This window comes from Mus caroli, chromosome 19 (genome assembly GCF_900094665.2).
Source record: "Mus caroli chromosome 19, CAROLI_EIJ_v1.1, whole genome shotgun sequence".
Classification (NCBI taxonomy): Eukaryota; Metazoa; Chordata; class Mammalia; order Rodentia; family Muridae; genus Mus; species Mus caroli.
This window is the reverse complement of record NC_034588.1, coordinates 8,716,491-8,728,362: the sequence shown is the minus strand read 5'-3', so window position 1 is coordinate 8,728,362 and position 11,872 is coordinate 8,716,491. Positions and strand designations below refer to the sequence as shown.

General features: G+C 38.9%; 1 protein-coding gene across 2 annotated transcripts in view; it reads right to left on the bottom strand.

Annotated features, from left to right (window-relative positions):
• Positions 1–1,443: 1,443 nt before the first annotated feature.
• The window catches only part of LOC110285836 (membrane-spanning 4-domains subfamily A member 6C), a 12,126-nt gene continuing 1,697 nt past the window's right edge, over positions 1,444–11,872 (bottom strand). The window contains exons 2-7 of one of the 2 annotated variants that reach the window (XM_029472321.1): positions 11,446–11,608; positions 10,158–10,292; positions 7,923–7,979; positions 4,900–5,106; positions 2,868–2,968; positions 1,444–2,050 (exon numbers count right to left, since the gene is read on the bottom strand). In XM_029472321.1, the coding sequence (XP_029328181.1) occupies positions 2,044–2,050; positions 2,868–2,968; positions 4,900–5,106; positions 7,923–7,979; positions 10,158–10,292; positions 11,446–11,592 (654 nt within the window). In that variant the 5' untranslated portion in view covers positions 11,593–11,608 and the 3' untranslated portion in view covers positions 1,444–2,043. Of the gene's footprint in view, positions 2,051–2,863; positions 2,969–4,899; positions 5,107–7,922; positions 7,980–10,157; positions 10,293–11,445; positions 11,609–11,872 lie in introns of those variants that run through there. The other variant, XM_021152281.2, reaches the window with a different exon arrangement.

The following is an 11,872-nucleotide window of genomic DNA, read 5'->3' as shown; positions in this document are numbered from 1 at the left end:
CTAACTAAAAAATATAGACTGTGATGGTCAAAACCTACTTATACCACAGGAGTGCTCCAATGCTAGAATGAAGTTGGCTAAGAGGAAGCAGAAAAGAGATTGTATATTGCAAGTCTTTTGCCCAGGTTGTGATTGACACTGAAAAGAGACATAGACAGAATAGATAGGTGTAAAATGCACTAGAAGTGAATTTTTCCATATCTCTAATCACATAATGTTTCTGTATCAGGGCACTAAACTCATGGAATAAGATTGGAGTGTCCCATCCTTCTTTCTTTTTAACATTCATTTGCAAATGATTGGTATAGTTTTCTTTAAATACTGAAATGAGTTGACTGTTGAAGCACCCTGGGCCTGAGTTTCACTTGCTGGCAAGGTTTGTGACTACTGCTTCCATTCCTTCACTTGTTATATAACCATTCATCTTTTAGGTTCTTTTATGGTAATTATTCTTAGGTAGCTTTCCCCAATTTATATCTTTCTACTGTTTTTTTTTTATTTCTTTTAATTGTATAAACTGGTTCTCTATGTGACTTTAAGTGCTTATAGTCCCTGTAGAGTTGGTAATGATGCCTTCTTGTTTCATAAAAGGTTCGGAAATTTTGATGCCAACAGTGATGGCTGAGCTAGAATGTGGATGTAGTAATGAAAGCATCAACTGAGAGTTCTAGATGGTAGGCCTTCCTTCCCTGAAGGAGGAGTAGTTACATGATCGGTAGTAGGTAAGGACTGGGGACATGTCTCAAGGAAAGACTCTCCTCTTATACAATTGCCTTTAGGCAAAAGGAGGAGGAGGAAGAGGAGGAGGAGGAGGACAAATATATTTTATTTGGGGCTCAAATAGACCTTCATAGCTTATAGAATATGATCCTAAATGTATTGTCATTCCCCACATTCCATACTTTACTATTAATTTCATTTTAAACATATTTTATGTTTTATGGGTATTTTACAAGGATGTATGTCTGTGTGTGTCCTATATGTGTGTCTACTGCTCACCGAGTCCAAAAAAGGATGTCAGATCACCTGGAACTGGAATTATAGATGTTTGTGATCTGCCACACAGATGCTGGTAATAAAACTCATGTCCTCACAGGACCAAAACCAGTAAGTGCTCTAACTGATGAGACATCGCTCTAGCCTCTTATAAGAAGTGAAGAAATGCCTCTTGTTTGTTTGTGGCAATCCTAGAAATAAATGTTATCTGGTACCTCCAAAATACATTGCTAAACTTTGAGTGTTTATTCAGATTCAGTTTAATACACACACACACACACACACACACACACACACACACTGACAGAGATGTATTCCTAGTTGTCTTTCCCATGCTTTTATTGGTTGATAGAGAACAAAAGAATATCAAACAAATGTGTTTACGTATCACAGGGTACTTGATCTGTGCATAAAAACAAAATAACAAAAACCCTTACATATAGAACATACAATCAGAAAAGACTTTATTTTGAACCAACAGCATGACTACTCTTGAGACTTCATTGCATGCCACTTGTTTCTATGCACTAGTCAATAAAATTGATATGATAAAAGACCCATGTCATAGCAGAGATTCTGAATACAAAGACTGCTAATGGTTAACTGTTGCTGTTAATTGCAGGGGGCAAGAAAATGTTGTCCCTTTTCCCCACTATAATGGCCTGAAACATTCTGTTTGGTTTTCTAAGAAATATCTCAGTGTCTGGCCACCATTTGTAGGTCTGAGCATTAGCTGAAGCCAAGGTCATGAAAAATCAATAGTGTGCCAGTAATACACCCATTCAACCCATACTGGTACCCACTGTATAAACAGTCTACATTTTAAGTAGCAAGCATTGCTACCCTGTGATGGTTGGAATTTCTGCATTATCATGAAGACATATCCTCTGCTGTATAGTTCCCACTTGTTTTGGGTATTTTGTTTTGTTTTGTTTTGTCTTGTTTTGTTTTTCTTAAAAAAAAAAACCAATCGTTCCTCATATGCACAGTTACAAAGTGCCTTTGATTCCACATTGGCTTCATTATTGGAGTTACAAGACAGGAAAATCACATTCTGGAACAAAGAAAATACGTGGTTTCAGGTTACAAATGAATATTATATGTATATGTTTATACGTACATATGTGTATGCATGGAAGAACATAGATAGATACATAGATACATAGATACAAATGATACAACTTCATTCAGTGTTGTAGATGTTCCATGATGAGAATAGCACACCTTATGTGATGCACATATTTGATGTATATCATCTCCTCTTTGTTCTGCACTCTAATTAAGGATCTGGTCAGAGCAAAGCTTTTTTGTTCAGTTAGTGAAGCCATACACCTTGAGCTGGCTGAGAAGGGTTGCATGTAGTTATTAAACAGTATTTCCTTAGTGTCTTTAATTCAAGGAAAAAAAGTAAAACCAGAAGGAAGGGAAACAGATTCTAAGATGCTGATTGAATACATTCCAGTGTGCAATTGGTCTTTATCAAGTCAAGATCCATAAAAAGACTAGTCAGTATAAGAAAAAGTATTCCTAGTTAGAGGGGAGGCAGCCACACTGCAGCATCCTGAACACAAGTAAATTCATCACAATGCCAGGAGAGACATTTAACTTCACAGAGCCTCAGTTCCTTTATTTGCAACAAAGAAGGGAAGAACCAGGTGATTTGTTAGGTTTATCTGGGTTTCTTTCTATGTCTAGATAATCATCATCAGCTACACAATTACTTTCTACCTTATCATCTACTGCCCCACCTCCCTCTCCAAATCACCTGATATTCATGTCATTGTGACTGATGTAATTCTAGGTGTTATTCATGACTGCATAGATCCCAGAGGAACACCAGGGAATATTTAGGAGGTCTCACAAATACTCACCTAAGGGAAGTCAGAACACCCTCTCTCAACCACAGCATGGCAGATAGCAAAGCCAGACCAAGCTCCAACACACTGATGATCAGCATCACTGAAAGGGCTCCCTAAATTCAGGAGACGAGAGAGGTCAGTGTGACTGAGTCAGCTGAATCCCTCATACCTGGGTGGGAGGTGACTATAGAGATGAAACTATCTCCACCATCAGAAAAGGGAAAGGATCTTCCCAAACCTACAAACGGGCTAACATTGATGCCTTGTCCCTTCATTGCTTGGAGGAAGTGGGTGAAGAGGACAAACTAAATCAACAAAGCTGGTTTCTGCCACTTCTCATCCCTCTTGGGCACGGATCCTGACTATATTGTTCACTGAATGTGGGAAGAGAAAGAAACTGTGACCCCAGGTGAGAGTCAACAGCTCCTGTTCTTGGCTCTCTTCTGCTGCTTAATGTGAGGGTAGGCATGTCTCTGCTTCTCTAACATCTGTCTTCTGTTTGCTCACTTATCACCCATGGTAGTACTTCCTCTGCAAAGACTTGTGAGGGTTAGTGAGCTTCTGACCATGCAAACTGTTTGTAAAAGTCAGCATTGATAGAACCTTCTTCCTTGGGATGCATTTTTGTTTTGACTTGTTTTGTTTTGGGGTATGTGTGTGTCTGTCTGTGTGTCTGTCTGTCTGTGTGTCTGTCTTTCTCTCTTTGTGTGTGTGTGTGTTTGTGTGTGTGTGTGTGTGTCTGTCTGTCTGTCTGTCTCTCTCTCTCTCTCTCTCTCTCTCTCTCTCTCTCTCTCTCTGTGTGTGTGTGTGTGTGTGATGGTAAAAAGGGGGAAAAGTAATCCAGTTTCTACAGTCTTTAACATCACAAATTAACTCAAAGAATAGTCTAAGTAAAGAAAACTGAGCCCATGACTTCTGTCATGAGGTGTCCTTCATCAAGACCACTTGATAGGAAGGATGATGAATGTGAAATTGTAAACCCTTCATTTATCTGCACACACACAAGCAGTGTGAAACTACATACAATGTGAAACTATCCCATGATGCCATCTTTGTAATCCATGCAAATTTCTCCCTAATACTTCAGGTTTCTAAAGTCAGGGTTAGTTATTCCACATTATTCACATTAGTCACATTACTCACATTATTACGCATCTAATTTACACATTTTTTTCCTTCTTGTGGTTTTCTTAACTGAGGAAGAAACACTGAACCCAGATCTATAAGGGAACAGAAAGCTAGAGGTTGACCAGAAATAACTGTCTGGCCATCTTAGAGCTGTGTTTCTTCTTTTTATTTTTTATTTTACTTTTATTCTCATAAGAAAATGAATATTATGCAGGGTCTCCATTGTTATCTTACCCAACATTCTCCTCATGTGCTAGGGACCAAGTGTATGTTCTTGGAAGTTCTAATTGAAGGTATGTTACTCCTGTTAGTCAAATTGCATTACTTTCTTCCAACAAGATGGCAATCCCTCACATCACTGCCAGTTACTCTTCTCCATTTTACTGTATTTCTTTTTTCCTCATTTAACAATCACATCTCATTGAGGGTGATGAAAGCAACAGTGAGATCTCCTCCACACAAACCAAGTGCTGGCTCCTGTGAGCACTTGAGGGTGCAGACATCTGACATCCCTATCCCAATCCTGTCCTTCCCACAATCCATTTCCCAGTGTTTAGCTGAATTTTGCTCAGCTCACTTTACTCTCTCTACTACACATGTGCCAAGTTTCCTTGTTGGTCTGTCCAGATCACCTGAATCTTTTGGGTATGTGTCTTATCATGCTAAAAACATCTCCTTCGAATCTGTATATCCAGCCCACTGGAAAAGGTGTTAATGCTTTTAACCCAGAATCAATTTGAAGTTAAAAATGATTTGTGCTTAAAGGTTTTAACATTGTATATCTTTGCCTTATTCAGCTGTGACCATTCCCTAAGACCTCAAGCCAAACAGAGTGAAAGATTTTCAAAATATAGGAGAAAGAGCACTATTTCCCCATAACTAAAAACCATTCAATACAGACTTTAGAAACACTTACAGCCAGAACAGACATGGTGACGGCACATTCACTCCTGTCTGAGTTGTAGAAAGGTTGGTAGTAGTCATATTCAATTAGACTAAGGTTCTTGCTCTGCTTGCATTGCTCTGAGGCAGGATGCAAACCAGCCAGGCTGACAGAGATGATAATGATGCCCACGAAAGCAAATGAAACACTCAGGATATTCAGAGTTAGGCTGGCATCTACCTGGAAGAAGAAGCACGTTTTTCTTATACTTGTTTCCAAAATGGTGCAGCAATTCTCTCTCTCTCTCTCTCTCTCTCTCTCTCTCTCTCTCTCTCTCTCTCTCTCTCTCTTTCTGTGTGTGTGTGTGTGTGTGTCTTTCGCTTCATTAGCAGCTGCAAGATTAATAATTTATTTCTTCAGTCTTCCTAATGCATAATAGCTACCTGTAGAAAGTTCAGAGGCCCTGGTTTCCATACCGATTTTTCTATGCTCCATTTCCCAGATGATATTTGCTAGGTCACTTTACCCGACCACTACCATATTTATTGGACTCTAAGAATGGCTAGGATCACACGAATCCAAACTTAAATGGCAATTGGATGGATTAAACAGGATTTCAATGGTGAAAAGATAATATTTCCCCAACAAATTCTGTACCCATGACTTTTAATGGAATCATAAAGTAAATCTGGAAAATTCTTAAGACAGTGTGAAAAGAGGATGAGGTGCAGACACCAGCCATGTTTCTTATTCATCAACATTCTCAGTACTATAGTTTGGATAAGACAGATTTGCTATAGAAGGACCTATTTGCTCTGTAAGAACCTTCAGGAAATGCCTCTTGAGCAAAGGTTTGTCTGCATATAAGAGCTCATGAAAGGGATCTATCAGAACATAGGATATTCATCTTACTCTCTTTGTTCTCCCTTGCTGCCCAGTGGCACATATCTTTGCTTTCTTAGCATGAGACACTCATTGCCTGTGTACAAACTCAGAACAGAAAGATTCACTAAAACTGTATATTGCTAAACCTCTGAAATATGAGCCCAAATGAACCCCTTCCTCTTTATGAGCTGAGTTATCTCAAGAGTTGAATTTGGATGTACCTAATACTGGCAAATGTACTCAGAATAACACATCCTTTCCATATCCCACCCATGGAGGCATCAATCACATAGAAAAGGCAGGTGAGGCAGTTCATTCCTTACATTCTACTTCTCTCAGAGGCTCATATACCCAAAGGTGAGTGTGGGAACTTTGTTCTCAGTGTAAGGTAGGATTTGGATTCTGGAAAGCCTAATGATTGACTATGAATAGGGCTCTAGACAGAAATCTAGAGATGTGACTAAGGATGTTGTCATGTGTGGAAACAGCGGGCAGAAAGAAACAGAATGGGACTAGATGTTGGTAAATTCAGGCTACAGGACCAGAGGTCCTTGGAGTCTAACTTATCAGCATCACTCAGTTCTAATGCTCACTTTATATCTCTTCTCCATAACACTTATGGTGTTAGTGAAGTAAAGAACTTGATAATGGTTTTCTTTCTTTTTCAATGTACAGATAATGAAAGTTGAGCTAGGACCAGTCTGAAAGCTACAGTTACAGGTAGGTATTTATAGGATATGCCCAAGTGTATGGCACTTGGGTGTGATTTAATTTTAGGTCACTTATATTTTAGAGAGATTGTGTAAATCACTCAGAACTTGGTGCTTTTAGGTGCTTCTTTTCACAAATAGTGACTAAAATCAAACTCTTGGACACCTTGAACAATATTTGCAATCAGGATACTGATAAACTGTATGGTGTTGGCATATACTAGTTTCATCCTCACGTTCTTCTTTAGTCTCCAGACACTTTATGAAAAGAACATTCTTCAGCATTGGTGAAGCATCATTGATGAGCCTTATTCTACTTACAGACTATCCACATTCTCAGTTGATTTTATTTATTTATTTTTTTTAACCACAGCAACAGAAAAGTAATTAACGTTCTGTATATTTGGGAGAGTGGTTTAGTCGGCTCTTCCTAACTAAATCCCTAGGCTATTGAGTTACGTGGCATTCTCTCCCATGACTTCCTGAATCAACTTCTTGAGGAATGTGTGATGACTGAGGACTAGGTGCATCTTTACATCATTCCGAGAGTTCAGCTTTCTGCTGCCCAGGACTAGTTTTTCACTGGAAGAAACTAAAGTAGGAAACTCTAAATTCTTAGGTAAAACAAATGATGACTACTGAGACTTTCAGAATTCCAACATTCTGCTTTTCAGTTCAAATTGTATATTCAGTTCTAGCAAAGCATTTCTTTTATGAAGATATAAATAAAAGACTTTTGTCATGTGAACATTTTCTCTAGGGATTCTTATAGATTTTCAGTGATGAGATTGCATTGTATACCCATAACAAATATAACTCATTAAAATAAGGACATTAGCTTCAGTACTGCAGTAAAATTTGGAAGCTTTTGTGTTACTAGACTTTTCATTGCCATGACAAAAAGTTTCACATAAGCAACTCAAGATAAAAATATATTTGGCTCAGTTTCAGAGGCTCAGATGACTGTTGTGGGACTTGGGTGGCAGAGCAGAACAGCTCACAACATGCTGGTCAAGAAGCCAATGAGAGGATATCTGTGTTAACAACAGTTCAGTTTCTCCCTTTTACTTTATCTGAGTCTTTATCTTAGAGAATGGAGCCATCACATTTTGGAACCAGAACACCCCCAGAGGTATGCTTTATTAGTCTCTTAGGTCCTTCTCTATCCAATCAAGTTGATCATCAAGATTCGCCATCATAGCCTGCTGCCTACACACTGGCATTGTAAGAAGGCAGTATTTTATACATGGGATTCCTTGGCACTGGTCTCAGACATCAGGCACACTATGATTTTGGTTACCTTGATAGAAATATTGGGCTCCACCTAGGGATATGGAGAACCCAGAATCAGCTCACGGATTGAAGAAGTGATCCATGTAGAGCTTAGCTTATAATGTTGAACATGAAAAGCCTGACCATGAAGTATCCTCTGGGTTCCAGGCTCATCAGTTCTGTACTCACCAAAGGTTTTGTTGACTTTCTCTCCGTAATGATGGACAAAATTCCAGAGGCAATAAACTGCTCAGACAAGAAGAAAGCATTATCAGGTCACTTTCTATGTACAAAGTGACTACAGTTTACTCTATGTTGTCTGTGACAAACTTTCCTGGACCAAATGACCAGTGACACACACACTTAGGCTCACAGGGGTGTCTCTTTGTTCATGCACTATTCAGAGAACACAAGAAAAGGTAGATAAGAGCAGAAATCTATCCCATTAAAATTCATTAAATCTATGAGATAGCAAAAGGATAGTTTGTTAATTGCAAAGGAAAATGTAGATTTAGATGATTTTAGAGTCTGAGGATTCGATCTACAAGAAGAGAAAATGGAAAATAGTATTGCAGGCAGTAGTCCCTCCTTTTATCAATAAAGTTATGTCACTCTGATTTCCACATAAAACCATGCAAACTTTCTTCAGTAACTCTCACTTGAACATGTTGAGATAATATTTAATGTGCAATCTCCACCATGCTGGTATTTTAGTGAGAAATCTGGGAGCTACATCCTCTAAGACACTGGCCTGTTCACTGTATTTCTTGTCATGCTCCTGGCTGGCATTACATCAATATCTTGGCATCAAGATAAATACTGGTATCCAAACAAGAGTTTAGAAAAATACTTCTCTCAGATTTTGGTGATAGTTTGACAGTGATCTGCACTGTTTAATTTGGTTTTGTTTTTGTTTTCTTTTTGTTTTCCTGAAGGAAATAAGGGAAGAAATTAACAAACACAGAACAAAAGAAACAGGTCTTTCAGTAACTGATTCTAGAGATCAAGATAAATGAGAAGAAGAGGAAGCATAAGTTTGCATTTCCAGAAGTCTTTAGATGTGATTTTTATAAATCACTATTTTACCATGATTGACTTTTTCTATTATTCAATAAATTAAATAAAACCAAGTCTTTAGGATTATTTTAAACAAGAAACTTTGTGATTTCTATTCTCCAAAGTTAAACAGCCTATCCATATAAATAAATGCTGGGTCTTCATCTTTGCAACGATAGGGATTGAACTCAGGGTCTGTGAGGTCTATGGATGTGCTTTGCTGATGAGCTACTCAACAAAGTTACAGAGACAGAGTCTAATAAAGCTAAAAGAACTGAGTGTCTCTTCTAATGCAAGAGATGCTCTATGTAAAGAGCACACAACGGTGAGGAGAGAAACATAAAGAAACAGCACTGACCTAGAAATCACTGCATCAGCCCCATCATCAGTGTAAGGTCAACAGTGACATGTTGTAAATAATATGCACCCTTCATGCTACCTACAGTATGGCAAGACACTACTGTCATAGTCACCTATCCAGTCACCACTCACTTAAAGATTAACAGGATGTCAGACAAACTCAAACTTATAAATATTTTCAAAAATGTAGGCCAGCAAAATTCATAAACTGTCAAGTCACTAAGGACATGCAAAGTCTGAAAAGGTTCAAAAAAGGATGTCTAGTGGAGACTCTGGAGACAGAAGTATCTTTGAATGGAAACTGGAACAAAGAACATTCATGGAAAACTGGTGAAATCAGACAATGTATTGGTCTGAGAAGAGAAAATCAGAAATCATTGACACAATAGAAAGAAAGGTTGAGCTATGGTGTATCAAAGGAAAACACATAGGAAGGGGGGAATAACTGTTACTGAGCTGTAATAAGCAGATTGGAAGCCCCAGTGAGAGGAATCCTCACTTGTGTGTGGGACTCATCCACATCTGTCTAGAGAAGAGCTGTCTTCTGAGAAAAGGACCTTCATGACCTCCTCACCCCAGACATGGAGCAGGCTCAGAGGAATATACAGTCTATCACCTGGAATGCCTCCAACAAAGCCAGATCAAAAGAATGAAAGTGTTCCTTTCTGCAGTGTGGTCCACTGCATGACTTTGCATGATACAAAATGCTTTTGATCATTTGAATCCCATTTCCTAGACTTTCCCCTAAACTCAAGAGGTCACTGAAGTTATCATTGCTCAAATGAAGACATGAAAGGGTGAAATTCATAGGAAGTGTTTATTTAAACTAGATGGAAAAATCTTCCTGGTGACATAATGGCTGCCCTTCTACACTAAGACATTCTCTGATGACAGACAGGAGAACAAGGTCTACCATTGACCTCTTTTTCACAGTATACAGAAATGCAGCTGGGTGAAAACTCCCTTCTCTGTCTTCCCCCATTTTATTCCCCCCAGAAGTCTACTTACAAACAAAGCTCCTATAAATGGGTAGCCAGATTTTAACAGGACAGAAAACACTGAGTTAAAATATGGGACAGGAGGAACAGATGCCAAAATGATTCCCAGAGCCAACACTGTCACAGCACACATGATCTGGATTGCCTGTTGAGAGAAGGGAGATGGTGACTAAATCAGCAATGACAAGAAAGACCTCTCACTTTTCCCATGGTGCCCGTGCATTGTCATCTTCTACAACATCCCAGTGAGCACACAGACCCTGTACAAACTCTGATATGAGAGAGGAAAGCTCATTCTGGCATGGATGTAGTTCTGCCAGAGCATTGGGTCACCTTTAGGCGTTTCTGTCCTTGAACCCCTTGCATCCTCATGACTCTTCCTGCCATCTCCTAGCTTGAGTGCATGAGTAACAAGTCTCCTGTTTTCTTTTGTGGGAAAAACAGTCATCTGTAAGCCCTCCCGAAACCTCTCCACACATCATCCAGAACCCACAGAACACCACATAGGGCCAGCTGCTCTGTCAAGCTCCACAGCACTTTCAGTCCAGTTGTCATTCTGGGGATTCCTTGCCTCTATATTAAGAGGGAAATTTTGTCTTCCTGACACTTTCTTTCACTTCTCAGACTCACAGGTCTTGTAATTTTGATTAAGCAATTTTATAAACTTTTTGCTACATGTGCTTCAAAGGAATCCAGTAGATTGTATGTATGTCCAATACAAGGCCATTAGTTCCATTAAGTTCTGAGACTGGGTAATACAGACACCCATGCATATAGCGTTAGTACAGACAAGATTGAAAAACAACACACAGCAAAAAATGTTCTTCTCCCTTTACCCAAAAAAGTTGCATTAGTGAGTCTAGAATGAACACAGAGTAGAGAACCAATGCTCTTTCTGTACCATCTCTTCACTAAGGAAGAGAAGGGCTTTCTACACTCAGAGAGCACCTAGAATGTAGCTACAAATATTTTCACCAATAAAATACTTAGTAAGTACACTTCAAAAATGGAAAAAAAAAACAAAAAAGAATTAAAGAATAAAATCTCAATGACCCAATGGAATAAGGTCATTGGAGTGCAGTCCAAGTTCATTGGAATCAATGAAAATATTTGCCAGTTTTAGAAGGTTTTAGTGATGTAAACAGCTTGCCCAGGGGCTTCCACCAGTGAACTGGCCACTCTTTGATCACTCTGTCAAAACTGAAGGCTCCTCCCACCCAAATTTATCTCTGTTCCTAATACATAAAGCCTCACCCTCTGTTCTCCACCCACACCAGGATGTTCTGAGTGGGATTTACCACTATCACTTTGATCTCAGTCTTTAGATGTTTCTTCAGGCTGTCTTGCCTCTGTTGGGTAGGCTGGGACTCCTCTGTTTGGGGAAAGTTGATTCCATTTGGTGAAATCGTTGTGATGGTCTCATTGGTCACTACCTGTGGAATCATGATGGAGCTGCCACAGCTGGAAGAAAAAATAGACTCAGCTCTTATAAAGTAATGTGCTCACTGTAGTGGTTTGTTTTCTTTTAGTTTGTTTTTGGTACTGTTTGGTTGGTTGATTTATTTTTGTTGTCTTTTTTTGTTTTGTTTTTGCCTATTTGTTTGAGAGAGAGAGAGAGAGAGAGAGAGAGAGAGAGAGAGAAGAAGAAGAAGAAGAAGAAGAAGAAGAAGAAGAAGAAGAAGAAGAAGAAGAAGAAGAAGAAGAAGAAGGAAAAAAGAAAGAAGG